The sequence below is a fragment of the Suricata suricatta genome, chromosome 1 (genome assembly GCF_006229205.1).
Source record: "Suricata suricatta isolate VVHF042 chromosome 1, meerkat_22Aug2017_6uvM2_HiC, whole genome shotgun sequence".
NCBI classification, from domain to species: domain Eukaryota; kingdom Metazoa; phylum Chordata; class Mammalia; order Carnivora; family Herpestidae; genus Suricata; species Suricata suricatta.
Window position 1 is genome coordinate 36,094,041 of NC_043700.1, and position 23,568 is coordinate 36,117,608.

At 51.1% G+C, this 23,568-nt stretch overlaps 1 protein-coding gene across 12 annotated transcripts in view; it reads right to left on the reverse strand.

Annotated features, from left to right (window-relative positions):
• Positions 1-536: 536 nt before the first annotated feature.
• The window catches only part of ANK1 (ankyrin 1), a 213,958-nt gene continuing 190,926 nt past the window's right edge, over positions 537-23,568 (reverse strand). For 2 of the 12 annotated variants that reach the window (XM_029936381.1, XM_029936376.1), the window contains 6 exons: positions 16,908-17,466; positions 13,684-13,981; positions 9,416-9,499; positions 8,301-8,441; positions 7,934-8,065; positions 537-1,607 (listed from right to left, as the gene is read on the reverse strand). In XM_029936381.1, the coding sequence (XP_029792241.1) occupies positions 7,967-8,065; positions 8,301-8,441; positions 9,416-9,499; positions 13,684-13,981; positions 16,908-17,466 (1,181 nt within the window). In that variant the 3' untranslated portion in view covers positions 537-1,607; positions 7,934-7,966. Of the gene's footprint in view, positions 1,608-7,933; positions 8,066-8,300; positions 8,442-9,415; positions 9,500-10,065; positions 10,497-13,683; positions 13,982-16,907; positions 17,467-23,568 lie in introns of those variants that run through there. The other 10 variants (XM_029936379.1, XM_029936392.1, XM_029936401.1 and 7 more) reach the window with 8 other exon arrangements.

Sequence of the window (23,568 nt, forward strand, 5' to 3'; positions counted from 1 at the left end):
CCTAGAGGGCGCCAGCCGCGCAGGGCGGGGCGGATTGTGCTGAATCGGGCCTCGCTCCGGCCGGAGGCTCTAGTGTAACTTTAAGGCTCTTCCCTGGTGGCACCGAGGCGAGCTGTCTGCTTCCTTCCTTCTCTGACCGAGGGCCCGGCCTAGGAGGCGCTACGTCCTAGCCCGGGGCCTCCAGGTGGCCAGCTGCTCTCTCCTCCGGCGCTCCTTCCCCTGGGCCTGTGGTCAGGAGTGGGCCCCTCGCCCGCCTCTCCAAGTGCGGCAGAGGGGCTTGGTCAGAGTGGGGGCACTGAGGCTGTCCAGCCTAGGCCCCCCATCCTGTGGGCTGCCTGGACTTAGAGCACCAAGTTGGCTCTGGGAGACCTTGGGGGTGGTGGCTGACTTCTAAGACCTGGCAGATACATTCAACTAGGCCTACTCCCTTCCTTCCTCTTTCACTGAAAGACAGGCTGTAGCTCCTTCTCCTGCAGCCTGGAGAAGTCCTCAGGAGCTGAGCTGTTAGTGCTTTGTACATACTGCTAAAGTGTTTCTATTGGTTTGCATAGTATTTATTGTTTTTCATATACACAAGGCTGATTACTGTACAGTTTACACTTTGAACACAGACTATGATATAAGTGCTTGAAGATGTAGAAAACCTCCTCTCTATTGAACATGCTGGTGCAATCCTGGGACAGCCACCGGCCCGCCCCCCGCTGAGAGAGAAGACCCTTGCAGATGGGGCACTGGCTCCCTTTGAGCCCTACAGCTAAGCCTGGGGGTCCTCGACTCTGATTCTTAAGTCCCTAGCACAAGGAACCCCGAATGCACTCTAAAGGTAATGATTTTCCATTGGAAGATGATTAATACTGAGACTGGCAGAGAGTGAGAGAGAGAGACAACATAAAAAAATTCCAGTTTATCCACAGGAGATTCTATACAGCTTCGGACGTCACAGTAAAATCTGTGTGTATACTGAGGAGAGGGGGAGGTGCTTGTGTGTGTGTGTGTTTGTGTGTGTGCCTATGTGTGTGTCCTGAATGTCATATAGAGCTTTCTGGGAGGAGCAGCCCCCTGGGGGAGGGGATGTCACAAATGGAATGGACGTGTGTGGCGGTGGGGAAGGCTGGCAGGTGGGGACATGGGATTAAAGGTGCCAAACTGATCTTGTGCCTAGTTTTCTTTTTTTTTTTTCCAGGAAGCCCACGTAGATTTCCTACAGATGTGGTTGAAAAAAAAGTACCCTGTAACAAGTCAAAATTAAAATGATTTTTAAAAATATATCATCCCCAACCACAAAAGAGCCCTTGTTCACTTTTGCGTTCATGCGCTCTCTCGAGCTCATTTTCTATCCCTCTCTCTCTCTCCCCCCTTCTTGAGGCTTTTGTCCTGATTCCCAACTGAGATCCATCGTTGCTACAGGCAGGATTGAGGACTGTAGGTCATGCGTCTACAGTCAGTCATTCATGCGAATAGGAGACTAAAGGAAGTCCCTTACAGAGACCGTGCCGTTAGCCTATAGGAACAGGTGCGCCACTTCTGCAGCCCTCCACTCCAGCTCTCCTCCTGTGTGCATGGCAGAGTGTGTGTGGAGTTCAAGGGTTCGGTGTTGAGGTGTGATCCTGAGGGACACAAAGAGAGAAAGAGTTACTTAGACCATCAAGGTGCAACTCCCAGCAAAACCCCCAAATATTGAGTTTTGTGCTGGCTGCTTAGGCAGGGGCAGAGTCAGAAGAAGCGGCCAGCGTCCCCAAGCAAGGCAATGCGGTGAAAGGCGTTGAGCTCAGAGCCCCTGACCTTCCTGAGGTACCAGCCTTCCTACTCCCACTCCCCAGCCCAGAGGCGGCTCCTCGGGCGTGGCTGCCCAAGCCTGCCCTGGTCCCCTACCAAATGGGCGAGCTCCCCAGAAAACCTTCCTGGGTGTGTGCTCTGTGCCTTGGAGAGGAGGCAGGATGCTCCCATTCCCACAGTGGCCTGGGGAAAAGCCCCCATGAGTAGATCCTTGTACCTAGGAAAGGGGCCAAGTTCATAAGCCAGGACTTGTTCTAAAGAAGAGAGCGAGCTGTGTCCTCCACCTTTTCAGTTCAGTTCAGCCAACATGCATTGATGTCTCTGAGTGCCAGCCCTGGGGACCCAGAGATGGAGCAGACATGAGGCTCAGGAGCTCACGGCCCCAAGGGATGACAGTCTACAAGCTCTCACTGTCAAGTGCCTCTGGCTCCTCTCTCCATGCCCCTTGGATGGACAACCTCTGCAGTGGCAAAGAGATCTTTGAAAAAAACAGGTGCGTTCTCCCTCAGGTATTATGTATCTTAGGCTGGTGGACAGCAGCTTTGCCTGCAGAGATAGTCCCAATTCTGCAGTCCGGGATTTGCGAGGAGACACCAACCCTGCTGCCCCATGGCGCCTCCTCCTCCAACCTGGGGTGAGAACTCCATGTTTCCAAGACTAGTCACTCAGGATTCTGTCTGCGGGACCTTGGGATGGGTGGCGAAAAGGAGCACACAGAAATAAAGAGGAGATGACAATCTCCTGGGTAGGGTAGGAAGTGACACAGAAAGGCAGGAACTCATTCTGCGGTAGAGCTGTCCCCAGACCAGGAGCTGTCCTGGACCCTACAGCTGGTGTGGTTAGGGAGGAAGCTGGAGGGGGTCAAGATGAACTCAACCCTGAGCAGTTCTCCAGGGATGGGAGAGTGGTGCTAGGTTCCGTGCCAGAGGTTGCCACAGAGCGAAACAGCAGACCTTCTACTGCTGTGGCTGAAGAGCGCTGTCACCCTGGAGGCAAGGCTCCTCCATCGCTTCCCTGTCAGCCAAGCTGGTCTCCTCTGAGCCCTCCACACCCACAGTGCCCCGAGCTTCCTGCTTCGTCCGAAGCTCACGGATGCCATCCAGTTCCCTCTCCGCTAAAGCTCTGCTCACCGCCTTCAAGACCCCTCTTCCAGGGAGCCTCCCTGATAATGCCAGCACCTTCTCATTTCTCCCTGAGCTCTGGAAGCTCCCCACTGCCTCCGCTACTTTGTACTCAGAGCAGTCACAGAGTGCAGCAGTTAAGAGCAGGGACTCTGAAGCTGGCCGAGTTGCCCGAGTTCATATTCTGTCTTTGCCAATTTCCTTGGTCATATTACTTACCCTCTCTGTGACTCAGTTTCCTCTGCTATAAAATGAGGGCAATAATACGATGTACCTCGTTAGATTGTGGTGATGACTCATAGAGCTACAAAATGCTTGGGACAGTGTATGTGGATGTCAACTTTGGGCTCTCTAGAAACGCCGCTGTCTTTGTGCTCTTTCCTGGGTCACACCTGCAGATCTGCCTGGTTGGGGTAGAAACATGCTGAGGGTAAGGGCCAGGCCTTACCTTTCCCGGTGGTCTGTCCCCCTAGTGCCCACCCCAGTGCTGAGCACGCTCAAATAAGAGATCTCTTAAAATCTTGAGCTGGGGAAAAACAGCTTACCATCTTGCACTTTTCTGCCCAGAGAGAGCAGAGGAGAGAGGTGAGGCCTCAGAGATCATTCTATGCAAATGCTCATCTCATCTTTAGGTAAACTGAGGCTCTAGGAGGAGCAGTGAGGGGGCTATCAGGAGCACCCAGGCAACAGGTCTGGAAGGCAAGCTCCTGACTATGTCCTGGGCCTTCCACTGCCCTGCATCTCTTGTCCCAGGGGTGCCCAGAGGGAAAGGTCTCTCCCTCTAAACAGCTGAGAGAACAGCCCCCCACCCACTCCCAGGGACAGCGCTGCTCAGTGCCTATCCCTGTCCATCTGCCCCCACCCTACCCAGTGTCTGGAGCCCTCCCCCAGCTCCCCCCGCCCCAGACATGTTCCCCTGCAATGGCTAGGGAGTAGGGTGGACTGTACCTAAAACAGCAAAAGGAAACATGACCCCTTGCCTTCCTGCCCCTTTGGCCACTGAGATGACTAACTGCTTAACTTTTAAACTTACTAAAACATTCCACTGTCAGAGCTAACACAAGTTCTTGCATCCACAGGACCTGAATGGAAAGCATCTCTTAAAAAAGAACACAAGAGGGGCACCCGGGTGGCTCAGTCGGTGAAGCATCCGACTCTTGATTTCGGCTCAGGTCATGATCTCTCAGTTCGTGGCTTCCAGTCCTGCATCTGGCTCTGTGCTGACAGTGTAGAGCCTGATTGAGATTCTCTCTCTCTCTCTCTCTCTCTCTCTCTCTCTCTCTCTCTCTCTTCTCTCTCTCGGCCCCTCCCCTGCTGGCTCTCTCAAAATAAATAAATAAACCTAAAAAAAAAGGAAAACAAGAAAAAGCCACAGCCTTGTGCTTTGGCTTCCTGAGAGTCCCGAAGCCGCAGAGGAAAGCCAAGACCCGGTGCCTGCCCAGGACACGGGCGGCCCAGAGTGCGACGGGCTGCCCCTGCACAGCCCTCCAGCTGCCCGCTCCGTGCTGCTGTTCTCGCACAACTGACACCTGAATTCTTGGACCTAAGTACTTGGGCACAAAGCAAAACCCACCAGCTGCTACTGTCACACACAGCCAAGCCTTGACTCCACAGGAGTTCTGTGGCAGGAGTTGCAAAGGGTGTGCAAGCACCCCCTCCACCTGCCAGCCTTAGTTACAGAATCCTTCTCAAGGTGGGAGTGACTGGGGGGGATCAGATGGGTAAGGGGGCTTCTTCAGGTCTCACCTGGAATGGGGTTGTTCTGCTATCTTTGAGCAAACCATAGCCATCATTCCTCTTGGCCCACTTTTTAAATATCACATCTACAGCTGTGCCACATCACCTCTAGGAGATTTGGAAGGAAAACCAAAATTGGTCAGAACTCACTCCTTAATACACATAAAAATCACTTGGGAAGCTTGAGGCAGAATCCTGAGTTCCAGGATTCATTCAGTAGGTCAGGGGCAGTGACTGGGTATGTGCATTTTAACCCAACTCTCGGATGCTGGTGATGCAGGATGTCAGTGACCCTTTGAGAAACAGTTGGGTGAGCATTTAACAATGTATACGGCCTTTCACAAACACGTCCCCTCCATCACTGTCACCATCCTACAAGAGAAGAGTGGCATCACTGCTATTCTACGGTTAAGAAACCTGAGGCTTGGCGAGGCCGGCTGACCTGCCCTGGGTCGTGCCGGAGCCCCGTCTGCACTGGCTGAATGCAGATGCCCTTCACCAGACACAACAGCCTGCCCAGCTGCCATGACTATTGCTAAACCTCTCTGTTGAGGTGGAAGGGACTATGTGCCATCTCCCTTACGGGGACGGAGGCTCAGGACAGTCAAATGACTAGTGCAAGGCATTGCAACCTGAAGAAACAGAAGGGGCCAGGTCTTGAATAGACTCCCAAGCCCCAGCATTCACTCTCTCTGAAACAAATACAGTCAGTTCTTGCCATTGTCATGTTCCAGAAAGTAGCCAACACAGAACCACTGCCCTCAAGGAAAATGCCCAGTTAGGTTCCTGTGAACCTCTGTTGGCCATGTCTTTGTCAGACACTGAATACATGACCTTCATTTATGTTTCTGAATAAAGACACCTTATTTAATATATACTGTGGATTCCTTAACATTGAACTCACCACCAACGGCGCTCTACCTCACGGCCAGCGAATCTCATTTAATGTGCATCTTTGTCCCTGTAAGGCATGTCACGGCCTTCTTGCTCTTGGGAACACCAGAGCACTTTGGCACTAGGCCTGGGAGCCATTTTAAACAGCAAAAATCAGGGGCATCTGGGTGGCTCAGTCAGTTGAGGGTCTGGCTTTGGTCATGATCTCGTGGTTTGTGGGTTTGAACCTTGCGTTGGGCTCTGTGCTGACCGCTAGCTCAGAGCCTGGAGCCTGCTTCAGATTCTGTGTCTCCCTCTCTCTCTGACTCTCCCCTGCTCATGCTGTCCCTCTCTCTCTCTCTCAAAAATAAATAAAAAGCATTAGAAAAAAATAAACAACAAAAATCAGCAAAAAGCACAAAAATGCAACGTGGCACTCAACAGCCTGCAAAAGGGACACCCCATTCATAGTAGGAGAGCCCTGTCAAGGGTGCAGATTGCTGTCTTGTTTGCCCTCACTGGGAGCGTGCACCAGGGCGAGGCTAATTTCTGGCCACGGTGTGTGTGTATCTGTAAATGACCGGGAAAGCACTGAGTGTGGGTTTGGGGGTTGCCATGAATCTTAGCCAGCAGGCAAATTTGCGAGTATGGAATCCTCGCACCTTGATGGCTGAAGCTACACGCTGGTGAATGGGTGGCAGAAAGTACCGAGGATGAGAGCGCCATCCGCCCTTCACTGTCTGCTCTCCAGCCCGGGTCTTGCTGGGGCGGGCGGAGGGGGGGCACTGCAGGCCGCCCCCACCAGGCCCTTTGGGACCTAGGCAGGAGCCTGCTACCACACCGGCTCCCTCACCGCTGTCCCCACCCCAACTTTGCTGGCCCCTTCTTAGCAGAGGCCCCAGCACGGTGCTGGAACCGTGTCTTCTCTGTGGGTCTCAGCCACCTTGCAAATCATCCCTAGAAAAATTAAAAAGAAGGAATTCTAGGCTCCTCCCCTCCCACTAGCCTGGCTTCTATCTTGGCTGCCTTTTTTCTGTTCAGGATCATGAGCAGAACAAACCTGACCCAAAGAGAAGCCGCTGCTGCTGCCACTACCACACAGAACATGAAGCAGAAGAGGACACTCTTCCTTCCATTCTCTGCGCCTTCAAATTATTTGTACTTTTGGATTCTTTCCAGGACTCATCGCGGCTAATCCACTAACCCAGGAGCCTGGTGGGACCCTCACCACCATCTCCCCTCCCCTGGCAGTGCCAGGGTTAACAGTGACCTCCTTAAGCTGCTGAGGAGTCAGGTCTAATTTTATCCTATCACTGGATCCGCAGTCCTCTTTTTTGCCCAAGCGCGGAGGTATGTTGGGAAGCCCAGAGCCAGCACTTCTGGTGGCTCGGGAGACAGCGGCCCTGCTTTTTGCTGAACGCAGAAAGCCCAAGCCTGCTCGCCCCTTGTCCTGGAGCCACCCCCCCCCCCCCCCCCCGCCCGGGGGCTGAAATGGCAAGAAGGTGGTTAGTGCTGTGCTGGGGCCAGAATGCTTCCGTGCTTCCTGCCGACTCCCACCCCGACGCATCCTGTACTGAGCTGCCCCGAGCGGGGCACAGTGAACGGCCTCGGGGCAGCTCAGTACAGGATGCCTCAGGGAGGACGGAGGTCAGAGCTGGCCTCGGAAGCCCCCTGCACCAAACGGGCCGCAGCGGCGTCTTCATGGCCCTCCCTTGCTGCGACTCACCACACACCCCTGCTCCTCAGCCCTAGGCCCCCATGCACGCGTGCGCCATGCACCCAGCCCTGACAACCCTCCGAACAGGAACCGGCTGGGAGATCGCCATCCACCCCCTGGCCTGTTCCCTTCACCCTTTCCTAGAAAGCAACAGGGCGACGTGTCTCAAGAAACATCACAAGAGAATCGGTGCCTTGGGTTCACCAGGATTCTCGACGGGTTCCAGGTTCAAGAGTCAGTGTCGTTCTAAGTCTGTCGCCGCTGGAGCGCTTCCTGCAGACTTGCGGTGAAGTGGCACAGCCTAGGTGGACTCTACCGTGCTCCCCGAGACTGGTCCCCTCTCCTCCAGATCCCCCTCGCTTGGCTTTCAGGATAAGAGCCCCACTGAGATTTACTGAGTGCTTTCACTCAACAAGGCATTTTTTAAAAAATCTGCATTCTTACACTCCCGGAGAGGTAGTCAGCAGATAGTATTACTAGCTGTTTTCTTGAGGAGGAAAAGGAGACTCAGAGACACAGTAGGTTGGGAAACAAGATTCTGTGTCTTGAGGCCACAGCACCCCTGTTCCTCCTAAAACATGCTGGGGGTGGCGGAGGGGTGAGCTCCCCGGCAGAAGGGGGAGACGTGAGCAAGTGAGCGCCCATTCCCAGGACCAGCCACTCTGCGAGGACCAGGCCATGCAGAAAGGATGCAGAATGACGGTGTTACCTCCAAAGAGGCCATTTGAGGGGAGGGGCTAGATCACTGCTTCCCCCTTTTCAGGCTGGCCCGCTTCACTATCTGAGCCCCCTTCCTGCTCTCTATCAGGTCCGGCTGCAGGTTACTCCCTCTCAGCTCCACCTGGAGACAGCAGCAGAGACAGAACGCAGGACAGATCACACAGAGACAGGCAAAAAGTTGGCACGAGAATGAACGGCACTTCCGAGGCCATGGAAACCCTGTCTGCCAGGGAGGAAGAGGCGTAGGGGAGACCAGAGGAGTTGAGCATGGTGCAGACTGGAGCCCAGAGAGGGTGGGTGCACAGGCGAGCAGCTGGGAGAGGTGCCAAGCCCTCGCCCTGCAGCCGCCGCAGTACCTTGGCATGTGCCATAAAGTAATCAATATCAGCTTCCATCTCACTAGGGTCCTCCAGGGGCCCCTCAGCAATCACCTCCTCATGCTCCTGGGTGTCATCGGCACCAGATGAGTCTATCTGCCGAACAACTTTGCGAATGATCTGGAAAAGAGAGGGAGGGGAGAAAAGGCCCGTGAAGCCAGGGAACAGAGAATGAGAAGAGCAGGTCCCCGGGAGCGAGATCTGGGGGGACAGGCAGTCTTTATCCTTTGTCCTAAGGTGCCCTTCCTTGAATGGCCAAGAATAGGGCCTGGTCTCTGACCACCCCCCATCACTGTGTGAAAAACAAGCTCTGGGCAGCCTCAGAGGGGCTGGAGTCCGCTGACAGGTCTTAGCCGATGTCATTAATGATCAGGGTTTGCCTCTTCATATTGTTGGAAGGTCATGCTGTCTTCCCCACACTGAGTCTCCTGAGGGCAAAGGGTACTCCTTTTTCATCTATAGTATTCCATGCAATTATGTTCCCTTATTCAGTCACCTGAATATTCTAACAGTGTTTCCTCAGCGCCTACCACGTACTAGGACCAGGAGATGAAAATCAAATAAGGCATGGTCCCTCTGCACGGAGCACACCTTGCAAGAGGGAAGACGGACACTGGAGTGGTCTTGCTTCAACAGTGGGAGCAGCACCACAGTGGGAACACCTACAACGTCTTCCCTTTGCTCCTCCTCTCCCTTCTGCCCAGACCTACTATGTGCCCAAAACCTGACAGGCAAAATCAGGTCTACTGAATTAAAACCTGCTACCAATTCAGAGCATCTCCATAGCCTTTGTGTTTTCGGAGGCCTGTGGTAGTTTGGGGCCCCTCATCCTGCTGTTTTCAGGTCTAGACATCACTGGACCAGTTTGGGCTGTTCCATGGAGCCTAGTCCTTCTAGAAAAAAGTAGCGGGAGCTGAATTCAGGCTGAATTAGGTAAAGTGGCTTTGAGGAATGTCATGCTGGACCTCAGAGACCAGAGCTCCAGGCACCTGAACTGTCTCTTCGGAGCCTTGTCTACCCTCCGAGAGGGCGGCAGCAAGAAGCTGGGAGGGGAGTCCAGCACCGTCTAGTCCGCCGTGTCTCTGTGCACCCACCTTCTTGGTGACAATGTTGCCCTGCTCATCTGTGAACTGTTCCTCTGTCACCTGCTCCCCTGGAATATTCTGAAACTCATTCCCCTAGGATTGGAGCAAAGGAGAAAACCCAGGATTAGGAAGCGGGCAGTCCGGGAAAGGCGTGGAGGAGGAAGAAAAGAGTGGCAGCCAGCAGCCGCAGGCGGATGGTTCCCACTGGCAGGAAACTGCAACTCAGCAAGTACTGGCAGCCAAACCGAGGGCTCAGAGCGTGAGCCCCTGGGGCCCGAAGATGAGATGGGGCCCCAGGTTTGGAGAGCCTCTTGTGCCTGATTCCCTCAGTGGGGAGCAGGCAAAACCCAGCTGGTTACGCAAGTTTTACAAAGGAGGCCCAGAGGGAGGAAGTGAGGCACCTAATTTATATTTCGACAGCGCTTTCCAGAGTAGAAAGTCCTTCCACAGACACTGAGGCCTGGAGTGTGGCTTCCAGAGGCCTGGGGCTGAGCCTCCTGTGCCATCGCGGCGTGGTGGGTTGTGCGGACGCCGCACCCTGGCCCGGCTCCTGGGGCAGCACCCGGCCCCTGGCATGGGGTCCCGCACCGCCCCCCCAGCTGCTGCCCACGCAGATCGCAGTGCCGTGCCCTCAGCCCTGCCTCCTGCCTGGTGGTTACCTTCAGGAAAACCCGACGCCGGACCACCCTGGTGGAGATGGCCTCCTCGTCGTCACTCAGGCCCTCGCTCTCCCCCAGCTCCTTGTCCAGCTCCTGGTGGATGTGCTTCAGCACAAAGCACAGGGAGCCCTTGACAATGTGCATCACGTTCTGACAGCTGACCAGAAAGAAGCCCAGGAGCACTAGGGTGACCAGGAGCTGGATGATGAAAGTCCACATCCTCACCTCCTCAGCAGCTGGGCCCTCCAGGGACTAGCGGGGCCAGGGGTCCAGCCGCTGTGGGGGTCCAGTCTCTCATTCTCCTCTCGGACTCCCGAGTGCCCCTAGGGCCCCTTCCATTCTCTTTCCGCAGGAGACTGGACAGCCCTCACTAGAACTGCCCTGCTGAGTGCTCTCTTGCTGAGCAGCCCCAGGCTCTGCCCTCACCCCTGGGTGACATCAGGCCTCGATAATTTTAGCTCCCCAAACCAGCTGCTGGGGCTGTCCAACTGGGCTAGAAGGGAGCTGGCAGGTGTGCGTGTCCTGGGCACTGAAAGCGCATGTCAAAATCACTCTGTGAGTGACTGGGCCCCGCCCTGTGCTCTCGCCCTCCAGGCCTCTGCAAACTGGAGGCAGTGCTGCCCAGGGACATGTTCTCTTTCTGAGACTCCAGGAAAGACGTTCAAGAATGTGGCTGCTTGTGTGTTTCCCTGGGCTGTTACTGCCGTGATCAGAATGGAGTTCACCCCCATGTGTGGGGATGGGACTGGCTCATACCCTGGAGAGACAGTTAAGGGCTTATTTAAAAAACAGCCCTAAAAAAAATAAATAAATAAACAATAAAAATAAATAAATAAAAACAGCCCTGGGAAGAGTGATTTGCTCAAGCCTAGCCAAATTAATGCAGGGGGGTCCACACTGGTGGTGGGGCCACTGGGAAGCCCTTGCAATTCCCATCAGCCCCAAGGGCCCTGGGCACTCCCCGCCCCCCTCACCGGGTACAGCAACTCCAAATGCAAGCCTGTAACCGGTGTGTCTATTTAAGGCCTGTCCTCAAAGTCTCTTCCCATGCTGGGCTGTCAACGCCCACGAGCAGGAACCACGAGCTTTAAGCTTGTCTCTACAGGGCTGATTCACAAATGCAGTGGCAGCAGCTGCGGCCCAAAGGAATCTCACTTTCGGGATCAGGCTGTTCCTCTCTGAGTGACAGTCCACATGGCAGAGGGAACAAAGATCTGAGACCCAGCCAGCTGACTCTGCAACTCACTCACTGTAAGGGTTTGGGAAACCTGGGTACCTTCCCTGGGCCTGAGTTTCCTTCTTCCGTAAAACAGGGACGACTGAAGTGCTTTCCCTACCCATTTGGAGAGTGCTGAGAAGCTCACACCGAGTGCAAGTGCGTAGGAGTACTATCACCCTGAATAACAATAGCAAACCCTTCAGGGAGTGAGTGCTGCCTCATGCACAGTTCTTGGGTTCTGCGTGCATTTCACACACTAACTCAGTTAAGCCTTCCAACAACCCTACATTTTTTCCATTTAACACAGAGGAAACAGAGGCACAGAGAGGTTAAAAACTTGCCAGGTCAAAGAGTAAGGAAACAAGTCACATTTCAAATTCCCATCACTACACGATACTGCCTCGTTTCAACAAGGAAGCACCGGGAAAAATAAAAGTGCATGGCACCTACAAAGGAGCTGGGCACTAGAGAGCATTCGGGTTGAGCCCAGCCAAGGAGTTTCATCCGGTGTCTCCGAGAAGAATGTCATCTCAGGCTTGCCTCCCTGGCTCCAAATCATAGGGCATCTCTCTGTCGTTGTTTCCAGAGACTTCCCAGGAATACTAGTAAATGGGTGCTTTGCAAACCCTTGCCTTGAATGGGCTTCATTATCATCTCCGGGAGCCCGTCAGATGAGGAGGACAACAGTGCACGCACAACATCCAATCCTGTCCTAGATGGGGAAGGCATTAGGCCTGGGGGCCCTTCACATCCACTCATTCCGACTGGGAAGCCGGGGATCCCAGCTCCCCTGGCCCTGACACTGGTTTACTGTGTGACCCTGGAGAAGCCCTCAGGCTCTCTGGAACTTCAGGTTTCCTCACTGATAAATGAGCCAGATGGACCCTATGACCTAGAAGGTTTCTCTCGTGGTCCCCTGCAGGGCCCCTGATTTCCCCCCAGTGCTCCAGTTACCAAAGGCTGACTGCATACGAAGGCTCAGGCTCGAGCGTCCTTCTCTTTCCCCAGGATTCAGGGTCACAGGCCCGGGTAAGAGCACCCATGCTCTCAGCCAAGTGCTTGCTATTAGGAGTAGTAAAGTGCCAAAGACTAGCCTGTTGGCCACAAATGCACAGGGTGGTCTGGGGTTAAAAACTGCACAGCTGCCTGCCCTGATTGAGTCTCATACTCGGAGGGAAGTATCTAAATAAAACCATATTGGATTCCTAGCAGTTCTTTACAGCCAGCAGCCCAGGACTGTTGGGAAGTTAACCCAGTTGTGGTGGCCCCACGGTGCCAGCTGGGGCCCAGGTTCAGGTAGCACAGACAGAGAAGAGAACGCAGCAGAGGGGAGGGAGATGAGGAAAGGGCTCCCAGACGGGGAGACGGTGCTGATTGAACGCATCGTTTTTGCACACGCTAAAAATACATATGCACGGAAGGGCCATGCGGATTTTATAAAAGCGCATACATTAAAAAGGCATGCCTTAATAAGGTGTCCGGGATGTGTTTCAAAATACTATGTTGGGGGAGAGAAGACGGGGTGGGGGGAGGTGTAGGTGAAACAAGATGGGCCATAACTGGGTAACTGAAGAGCCTGGGTGGTGTGTGCATGGAAATTAATATGCTATTCTGTTTTTGTACTTATTTGTGACTTTTTGAAATAAAATTTTTTTTCCAGAAACACATTAATATGGATGTCTACGGGAGTGGGAATGCGGGGGGCAAGAGACTGTGAAAGGGGAGCGAAGCTAAAGCGACCAGATAACGAGGTACAGCAGGGCAAACCCAGAGGAGGGACTTCGAGGGAGGCAGAGACCAGAGATCAGGAGCGAGGCCACCATGCCTCTCCTGGTCCATCTGCCGGCCTCTCACAGGATGACAGAATTCCTGAGCCAGCGCACCTTGGTGGTGATCCATCCCTCCTCCTTTACCAACGAGGAAACCCAGATGCAGAGAAGAGAGTGGATTGTCCAAGGCCACACAGACCACGGTTGGACCAGAGTCAGCCCAACACTCAGGTCTCTCTCCTCTACACCCTTCCTAAAACACCATGGAAAGAGAAAACAAACAAAAAACCATGGCTTTGGACCCAGCCATGGACCTAACTGCAAAGCCCACCTCTGATCCTGATCCTGTGATCTTGGACAAGCAGCTCAACCATCAGCTGCCACGTGGGAATGACAACAGAGGGCTGAGGCAGTGGGAGCATGACAGCACAGCCTGGGATGCTCCGTGAATGTTCCTTCCTCCCTTCCCTCAGCAGACATGGGACTTTGTATCCTTGCTTCTAGAGAAAGTGAAGTCGCTGCCACAACTTTAATAAAGGGAAGCATGCTCAGCCTGGGGCCTGACTGAATGACAGGCTGCCCTGGGCCCCAGGCCCCTCCAGCCCTGGCAGGCATCAGCAGGTGCCTCACCTCTGCCATCTGGGAGAAAGTGCTCTGAGCCTCCTGCATCCACTCCTGGTGGCTTTGTCGTCTCCGTTCCCTGTCGGCCTGCAGGCTCTCAGCGTCAGGTTGTTCCTCCCAAATGTGCTCAGTTGCAGTCACCAGGACTTTCTCATACTCCTGAGACCCACTGGGCTCCTGCTCTTTGGTGGTGGTGACCATACTCTGGAATGAGTGTGGGCCACGTATGATCTCCTCTTGCCAGGAACTTTGTGCAGCATCTTGTAGGTATGAGACAATGGAGCCTTCTTCCTCCCAGTCCTGTAATCTGGGGTCCAGGAAGAGAGAGAGGGCACCTGGTCATCCTTCAGTCTCTGGCTGCTCAGATATCCACCCCCTCCAGAGCCCTGGCTACACATCCTGAACTGCACACCTGAGGGACGGGGCTGCATGAGCAGTTACACAGTCAGCACACAGCCCTGTCCAGAGAGGCACAAATGGTCCAGCCCTGCTGTCCAGGTGGAGAGGCCCACGGGTACCAGTGCCACTGGCCCATCCCTTTAAGTGGATGGCTCTCCACCCTGGGCTCTTGAGGCACTTGGCTAACGCTGATGGCTGTCACCCAGGTCTCCATGCCCAGCACCTCCTCTGCCTCCTCTCCAGCCTTCCAGGCCACCTGCCCTCCACAGTCCTTATCCCAGTGCTCATCCAATAAGGCGGCCACTCTTTCTCTGCAGAAACACAATCTTCTATGACTTCCACGATATCACATTTGCCTGGTTTTCCCCCCTCTCTTTGGCTACCACTTCTCAGTATCCTCTGTCAGTTTCTCCTAATTTCTCTGACTTCTGAACACTGGGCCACCTCACGGCTCAGCTCTCAGACATCATCTCTACCTATATCCACTTCCTAAGTGAGCTCGTTCAATCCGTGGCTTCACACCCAACCTGTGTGCTCATCATGCCCACGTGTGCACACAGCATCTTTTCCTCAAGCTGCAGGTGTAGATACCAGGCTGCCTCCTCCGTGTCTCTGCTCTGGGCAGTGAGGGGTCTAACAGGCATCTCAGAGAGAGCACGATCAAATCCATACTCATGACTTTCCCCCCAACCTGTTCCGCTCAGTCCTCCCCACCCTGCACTACAGCCTCTTCGTCCTTCCAGTTGTCAGGCCGAGGACACCAGAGAACTCTTAGGCTTCTCTCTTTCTCTCACACTCCATGTCTTATTTGTCAGCAAACCTTTTGGTTCAACTTTCAAGCATATATCCGGAGCACAATCATTTCTCACCACCAGCACTGCTGCCATCTTGGTACGTACCAGCAGCAACTCTTGCCTTCAGACTCATCTCCCTGCCTCCACCAGACCCCTGGCCCTGTCAGGCTCTTCTCAAGTCAGCTGCCACATCACCTTACTCGCTCTGCTCAAAACCCTTTGGCGGCTCCCCATCTCACCCAATAAATGCCAAGGTCTTTCTAGGACCTCAAGGCCTGCCGTGTCTGGCCCCATTAGCTCCCTCAATCACTCTGCTGTGATCAGTAACCTTCTCCCTGGTCCTCGACTGGGCCATGCATGTTCTACCACAAGGCCTTTGCACTGGCCAGGCCTTCCACTGGATAAGTGCCCTCTGGTATTCACACGGCTCATCCCTTAATTCCTTCTGGTCTTCACTGCAACCTCACAGGCTCAGGCCTCCCCTGCTACCCAATCCCTCATTTCAGCCATCCCCTCTCCACACAGGTATGTGCGTCCTACCCCCTTCCCTCCTTTATTTTCCTTTTTAGCACTATCATCTAACTTTCCCCTTTTAATTACTTTCCATTTCATTGGCTTTATCTCACTCCATTTCCCCCACTAGATCACAAAGTTCCTGCAGATGGGAGACTCTTCTGTGTTTTGTTCAGTGCCACATCTCCAGCACCGAGGCATGTTTATAAGTCCCTGGCACACAGTCGGCACGAAATACATACTGTTGGGTGTGTGAACGACATTCATCTGTCCCCACTGGAGGGGTGACCAAGGGCAGAGAACCAAGCTGTACCGCATCCCCGGACTAGCATTCTGGTTCCCCATTTGGTGGCCTGGCTGTGATAGTGGTGCAGTGGCTGGCGCATAGTGTTCGCTCAGTCAATGCCTGCTGAATGAATGGCTACCCCAGGTTGCTGGGCGATGGCCTCTGTCACAGGCATGCCAGTACTACAGGCTCAGTCTGTCCAATTCTCCCCACTAAAGGACTCGTTTTGGAAATGAAAACAAAACAAAATAAATCCTTGCTGTCTCCTCTTGTAAATGGCTTTCTTTTCCCTCCTACATCGGTTCTTGGGTCACACTGAGTAGGCTTCTGAGAGGGGCTGAGGAGGGATGTGGGTGGGAAGAGGAAATGAGAACAGATGTCCCACAGCCTGGCCAGGCCTGAGCATCCTGGGTGTACACAGCCTTCAGGGAGCATGTGAAGTCTCCTTGCGTTAGGGAAAATTTAGGAAGCAATACAGGGGGTCACTGTTGCTCAGTTCCTATGCCAGTCCAGGAAGGCCAACGCGATCCTCCTCACTCTACACAGACCTGGGGGTATGGTGGGCCCACTGCCATGGACATGAGTAGGGCCTGTGGCCTAGACCCACAGTGTCTGCAGAAGGCCCTCCTTCCTCAACCGCCCTGCACAGGCACAGGAGCAACCCAGGAGAATCGCCTGTCTCTCAGCTGTTGAAAGCTCTGTCCTGCCCCGATAGGCCCACCGGCCTCACACTTTCAGAGAGGGAACGTGGAAGGCAGCAGCCTCAGCTCCGTCGCACCCAGGCTGTGAGACTGCCTGAGTAACTTCTCTGGACCCTGCTACTTCTGGGTTTCTAAATATGGTCTTCAACAGCACACACCCAACAGAGTCAGGGGCCCAGAGCACCTACCCTCAGCTGCACTTTGGAGAGGTACCTGTACCAAGCCTTATAATCTCTCTCTCCTAGCGTCTTCCCCTGTCCCAACGCCCTGGCCTCTCTCTTGCTGGCCACACCCAGGGACCTCTTGGCAAGGACTGGCCATTACAGATCACTGCTCCACTCCCATAGGTCAGAGGGCTGAGCGAGGTGACTTCATAGGCCAGCCGGCACCATACTAAGCTGCTTTGTTCCTGGGCAGTTAGAGCACAGGGTCAAGGTCAGCAGCAGCACCTAAGAATTCTCTCTGTACTCACTGTCTGGCACCATCTCACCCGAAGCCCACGAAGACGAAAGGCATCCTGTCATGGCAGCCCGCCCTTACCTGTCCTGGCTCGTCTCAGTCACCCGACTCACGCTGGGGGATTCTGTGATGCGGGCTTGCACCCTCTGCTGGCCTGAAACAAGAGACACTTCATTCTCTGAGTCCTGCCCTGCACTGGTGGAGTCCTCTTGACTCTTACGACCTGGCAGCTTCTCTTCTGACCTCTGACCTTCTTCCTGGTCAAGCAAATCGATAAGGCCATTTGTGGCATCTGAATCCACTGTGTCGTCCTCCACAAGGTCCAGAGAGCCCAGGGTGGGGCCCTGGAGTCCCTCGGAGAGCACCCCCTCCAGCTTCCACTCATGGCCCGTGGCGTCAGAGTCCTCGGCCTTGCTGCACTCCAGAGAGGAGTCCTCAGCAGTGACCAGGGAGGGTGTGAGGCCCGCGGACCACACCTGCATGTCAGACATCTCCAGCATGGTGTCATGCTCCGTGGCCGCCAAGGGGATGGCATCTATGACGGCCACCTCGTTCCAGTACTGGTCTGCACGCAGCGGAGAGGGAAGCGCGTAGTGCAGGGAGGCGGGGGACAGCAGCTCGTCCTGCAGCGAGGAGTAACCTGGATGGGCAGACAGAGGGCAACATGCTCCAGAAGCGATTTTTCTCACACACACACTTACGTGCAAATCCACGCACGCGCCCGTGCGCGAGCGCGCACACACACACACACACACACACACACACACACAGGCACGGCCACTGAAAATGCATGCGCATTCCAGGGAGGGGGCTTTTCAAGCTCAGTGTCCAATGCTCAGCCTGTGGCTGCTGCCCAGGGCACGGGGACAGGAGAAACAAGGCTCTGTGGGAGACAGCGAGGAAGTAGGGGGCGGAGAAAAGGGATCCTTTGCTGAATGGCAAAGAGAAGAGATTGGAATTCTTTCTTGTCCAGTTCAGAGCACAGGATCGAGAAGTCTTTATCCAAAGGATTTGTGCTCCAATCTGTCTCTAGCCAGATGAAAGCCCACTTCTTGATGTCTGGGCAGAAAGAAATGTTGCTCTTTCTTTGCTCGAAACATTCCTTTAGCACAGTCCTTGGGGGAGCAGTCAGGAATGTACCTTCAAGGGAGGGTACTGCCCACCCTGATCTGGGGGCAATAACCAAGCTGCCTTGGAGGGGTCTCACAGGGTACAATGAACGCCCACCCTCAGTGTGTTGGTCAAATGGGAAACTATTAGTTTCCAGATGAAGTAACTTTTCTTCAAGTTGCAGACTGGTTCTGGAAACTCCGAGTGCTCTAAAGTGGCACAAGGGAGAATTCTAAGGGTTCAAAATAGGGGGCCAGGTCAGAGGGCAGCAGGAGGCCCCCAAGCCCTGAAGCTCCTGGCCCAAAGTCCCTGCTCGGTTTATGCCAGCTCAGGTCCCTGTATGCATGGCCCAGTGGTCACCACAGACGGTTCCTCTGTCTGTCCCTTGTGACTGGCTCAGACCGGAGTCCCTGCTAGTCTTCTGGTTGGCTCTGGCATTGGCCCCCTGATGTTCAGCAGCGACTAGTAGCCTGGCTGAGGGGCACATGTACATGTGTGAAGAAGCTGAGTGTGAGCTGAGTGCGTGTTCTGTCAGCTGTCCCCTCTGCTCTCCTCTAGCCCAGGAGTGGGGGCTCTGTCTCCCCTTCAGAGCTGATGCCAGTCTGTGGGTGGGAGAAGGGACCAGAACACAAGCTTCTCCATTCAGCTCAGCTTGTCTGGGGAAACCAGGGCCTAAAGCAGGACCCACGGGGATGGGTGAGGCTACCCCTACAGCATCTCTAAGGACGTCCCTGTGCCCAGGGAGGCTCCTAACCTAGTGTTCAGATTGTCCATCCTGCCATTCACCCCTCACCACCCTGCATCCAGCTCTTCCCAGGGCCTGGACTTTCTTCGGGCCCAATGGAGCCTCCTATCCCGTGTCTGGAACTCAGCTCCTGCTCCCCTAGTTCTTCTCGTACTTGACACAATAGCATCGGCTGCTCTCCTCATTCACTCATGTGTTCAACCAAAACGTATGAACTGAGGTCCACCCACATGCCATGCGCCGTGCTGAAGGGCAGAGGATCACAGACACACCAACGCACATGAACAAGACAAGCTCCCGTCATCCTTTTATCTCAGGACGTTTTCCCTGCGGCTTCAGCTCACCTTGGTTCTCGCAATCTCTGAACCCATCCTACGTGCCCTCCCTAAGCTGGCTCCCGGGACTGTACACCTTTTGAGGGCAGGGGTGGTGTCTCCCTCTCCTCCCACTTTCTTAGAACAAGATCGGGAATCCTTTGGCTGGAGCTCTCCAGAGTATGAGGAGGGTACAGGAGCCAGAGCAGATGACTTCAGCCATACTTAGCAAAAGCAGTACTGCCGACTTAAAGATGTGTTCCAGGCGCCAGGAGTCATGCTGTGTGACTGCCATACATCCTCCCTTAATCTTCCCGGGAGAGTTCTCTTCCTGACCGAGCTCTACAAGTCTATGTGATCCCAGGTCCCAAATCGAGGAGGAGGAGGAAGAGACCATCATCAGGTGGTGGGGTGGCTGAGAGGGCAGGGCTGCATTTGCCGAGACTAAAGGACACCCCTTTCAGCTCTGGCCAAACGAGGAGGAACAAAGAGGAGGTGGGAGAGTAGGAAAAGTGGGTGGAACAAATACTCCATGTTAAATCCAAGTGACTGTCTGTGAAACCAAGACCTAAGGAATTGGAAAACAAGGGCCAATGGCCTTCAGATCATCCACGGAAATCTCTCTGGAATATACGTGAGCTGAACATTTTAGTGCCAAGTGATTATTCTCTTCTTATTCTTGATGGCACTATCATATTATTGCCATTACTAATTGAGTATCCATTTTGTAGAGAACATACCTAATGTGTTATTTTTAATTGTCACAACCATCCTACTAGGAAAGCAATATCACTCTTACTTCACAGATTAGGGAACTGGAGCAGCTGGCTCAGGGCACATAGTAAGAGTGGCCTGGTCACTAGATGTTGCCACTAGTATCTTTTTAAATTGCTTTATTGAGTTAGAGCTGACATACAGGAAGTGCACATATTTAAAGCAGATAATTTGATGAGTCCATGAAACCACAATGAAAAGAGGGAGACTCATCACCCTTGAAAGGTGTCTTTATGCTTTATAATCCTTCCTTCTGTGTCCATATTCCCAGGTAACCACCGATGTGCTTTCTGACACTATACTTTAGCTTGCATTTCCCAGAACTTTATATAAATGGAATTAGACAGTGTGTACTCTTTTTGACCTGGCTTCTTTCGCTTGGCCTAATTATTTGGGTATCACCCATGCTGTTGGATGTTTTGGTGATTTATCCATTGTTACTGCTGAGCTGTATTCCATTAGGTGCACCACAGTTTGTTTACCCATTTACCTGTTAATGGACATTTGAGTTGCTTCCAGTTTGGGGCTGTTACGAAGAAAGATGCTTGTCTGTGCAAACATATACTTGGTTTTTTTTTTGGATACACATGTAGGAGTAGAGTGGCTGGATCATATGATAGGTATACTTTAACTTCTTAAGAAACAAAAGCGTTTTCCAAATTGGGTGTTCCATTTTGCATTCCCACCAGCAATGTATGAGAGTGCCACTTCCCCCATATCCTCAGTGATACCTGGTGTGATCAGCTGTTTTCATGTTAGCCATTCTCACAGGTGTGTGTAGTGGTATCTCCTTGTATTTCCCTAATGGCTACTATCAGTGTTGAACATCTTTTTATGTGTTTATGTGCCATCTGTGTATCTTCGAGGTTAACTGTTCACATCTGCTCTAAAAATTGGGTCATTTGTTTTCTTGTTATTGAGTTTTTAGAGCTCTTTACATATTCTGGATACAAGTCTTATTATCAGATGATTATTTCCAATATTTCCTCCCAAATTGTAGCTTGTCTTTTCACTTTCTTAACAGTGTATTTTGAAAAGCAAGTTTTTGTTTTTGATGACTCCCAATTTACCAATTTGTTCTTTTACTGATTGCACTTTTGGAGTTGGGGCTAAGAAATCTTTGCCTTGCCTGAGATTTCTGAGGCTTTCTTTCATGTTTTCTTCTTGAAGCTTTATAGTTTTATGTTTATTTCTATAAGTTTTTATGTTTGGTTTTACATTTAGTCTACCATCCATTTTGAGTTAAATTTTGTATATGCTGATGCGAGGTATGAATCCAAGTTCATTTTTGCTTATGGATATCTAATTGTTCCAGCCCCACTTGTAAAAATTATCCTTTCTCCACCGAACTGCCTTAGCACTTTGTTGAAAATCAGTGGTTCATATATATGTGGTTCTGTTTCTCACCTCCATTCTGTTCCACCAACTCGTCCATCTTTATGACAACACCACACTGTCATAATTACTGTAGCTTTGTAGTGAATCCTGAGGTCAGATAGTGAGAGTCCTCCAACTTTGTTCATTTTCAAAGTTGTCTTGATATTCTAGGTCCTTTACATATGAATTTTAGAACCAGTTTGTCTGCAAACAAAAAGCCTACTGGGATTTTGACCAGGATCACATCAAACATATATATCCTTTAAAGGAGAGCTGAAAATATCAAGTCTTCTGACCCGTTAACAAGACGCATCTCTACATTTAACTTTCTTCAACCGCTTTCAGTAAGGTTTTTTAGTTTTCAATGTCTTTCATTTTATCAGATTTTTCTCCAAGTATTTCAATGTTTCAATGTTATTGTAAGTGATATTCTTTTCAAATTTTCAATTTAAAATTGATCACTGCTAGGATAAAGAATATAGAAATTCAATTGATTTTAGATACTGAACTTGTATCCTGCAACCTTACTAAACACACATATTAATTACTTTTTGTAGATTCCATTAGGTTTTTTATATTGGTGATCTTATTGTCTGTGAATAGAGACAGTTTACTTCTATCTTTCCAATCTGGTTGGTTTGTATTTCTCTTGCTTGTCTTATTGTACTAGCTAGTGTCTGTAATTTAAAAAAAATTTTTATTTAAATCCAAGTTAGTTAAAAAAACAAAAAACAAAACAAAACAAACAAAAAAATCCAAGTTAGTTAACGTATACTGTAATAATGGTTTCAGGAATAGAATTTAGTGATTCATCAATTACATCAATTACATATAACACCCAGTGCTCATCCCAACAAGTGCCCTCCTTAATGCCTATCACCCATCTGGCCCATCCCCCCACACCCAACACTCGTCAAGAAACTCCCAGTTTGTTCTCTGTATTTTAAGAGTCTCTTATGGTTTGCTCCCTGTTTTTATCTTATTTTTCCTTCTCTTCCCCTATGTTCATCTGTTTTGTTTCTTAAATTCCACATATCTGTAGTTTTCTTTAAAAAAATAAAATTTCTCTGAAATCATATATTTATCTTTCTCTGACTTATTTCACTTAACATAATACATTCTTGCTCCAACCACGTTTTTGCAAATGACAAGACTTCATTCTTTTTCAACACTGAGTAATATTCCAGTGAGTGAGTGAATGTGTGTGTGTGTGTGTGTACACCACATCTTCTTTATCCATTCATCAGTTGATGGACATCTGGGCTCTTTCCATACTTGGGCTATTGATGATAGTGCTGCTATAAATATTGGGGTGGATGTGACCCTTCAATTCAGCATTTTTGTATCCTTTGGATAAATACCTAGTAGTACATAGACCAGTCTATTTTTAGTTTTTTGAGAAACTTCCATACCATTTTCCAGAGTGGCTGCACCAGTTTGTATTCCCACCAGCAGTGCAAAAGTGTTCCTCTTTCTCAGCATCCTTGCCAACATCTGCTGTTGCCTGAGTCATTAATTTTAGCTCTTCTGACAGGTGTGAGGTGGTATCTCATTGTAGTTTTGATTTGTGTTTCCCTGATGATGAGTGATGTTGAGCATCTTTTCATGTGTCTATGAGCCATCTGGATGTCTTCTTTGGAAAAGTGTCTGTTCATATCTTTTGCCGATGTCTTCACTGGGTTATCTGTTTTTTCCAGTGTGAGTCTGATAAGTTCTATATAGATTTTGGATATAACCCTTTATCTGATATGTAAGTTTCAAATATCTTCTCCCATTTCCATTTGGTTGCCTTTTAGTTTTGTTGACTGTTTCCTTTGCTATGCAGAAGCTTTTTATCTTGAGGAGGTCCCAATAATTCATGCTTGCTTTTGTTTCCCTTGCCTCCAGAGACATGTCTAATAAGAAGTTGCTGTGGCTGAGGTCAAAGAGTTTAGCATTCTTAATGTTGAACAACAGCAGTGAAAGTAGGCATCATTGTCTTGTTACTGAACATAACATTCAGTTCATCCATTCATAAGCACTGAGTCTCTTACCATTAAGTGTAATGTTAGCTTTAGTTTTTTTGTAGATACCCTTTATGAAGTTGAATGAGTTCCTTTCTATTCCTACTTTGCTAGGAGCTTTTGTTTGTTTGTTTTTTTTTAACAAGGAATTGTTGGATTTTTCAAATACTTTTTCTGCATCTATTGTGGTAATCATATGGCTTTTCTTTTTTAGTTTGTTATCTGATGAATTACATTGATTTATTTGTTATTTGTATTCTTTTAAATTTGTTAAAGTGTGTTTTATGCTCCAGAATATGATCTATTTTGGTGAATGTACCATGTGAACTTGAGAAGAATGTGTATTCTGCTGTTGTTGGATGAAGTAGTTTATAGATGTCAGTTACATCCAGTTGATGATGTTGGTGTTGACCAAGTTT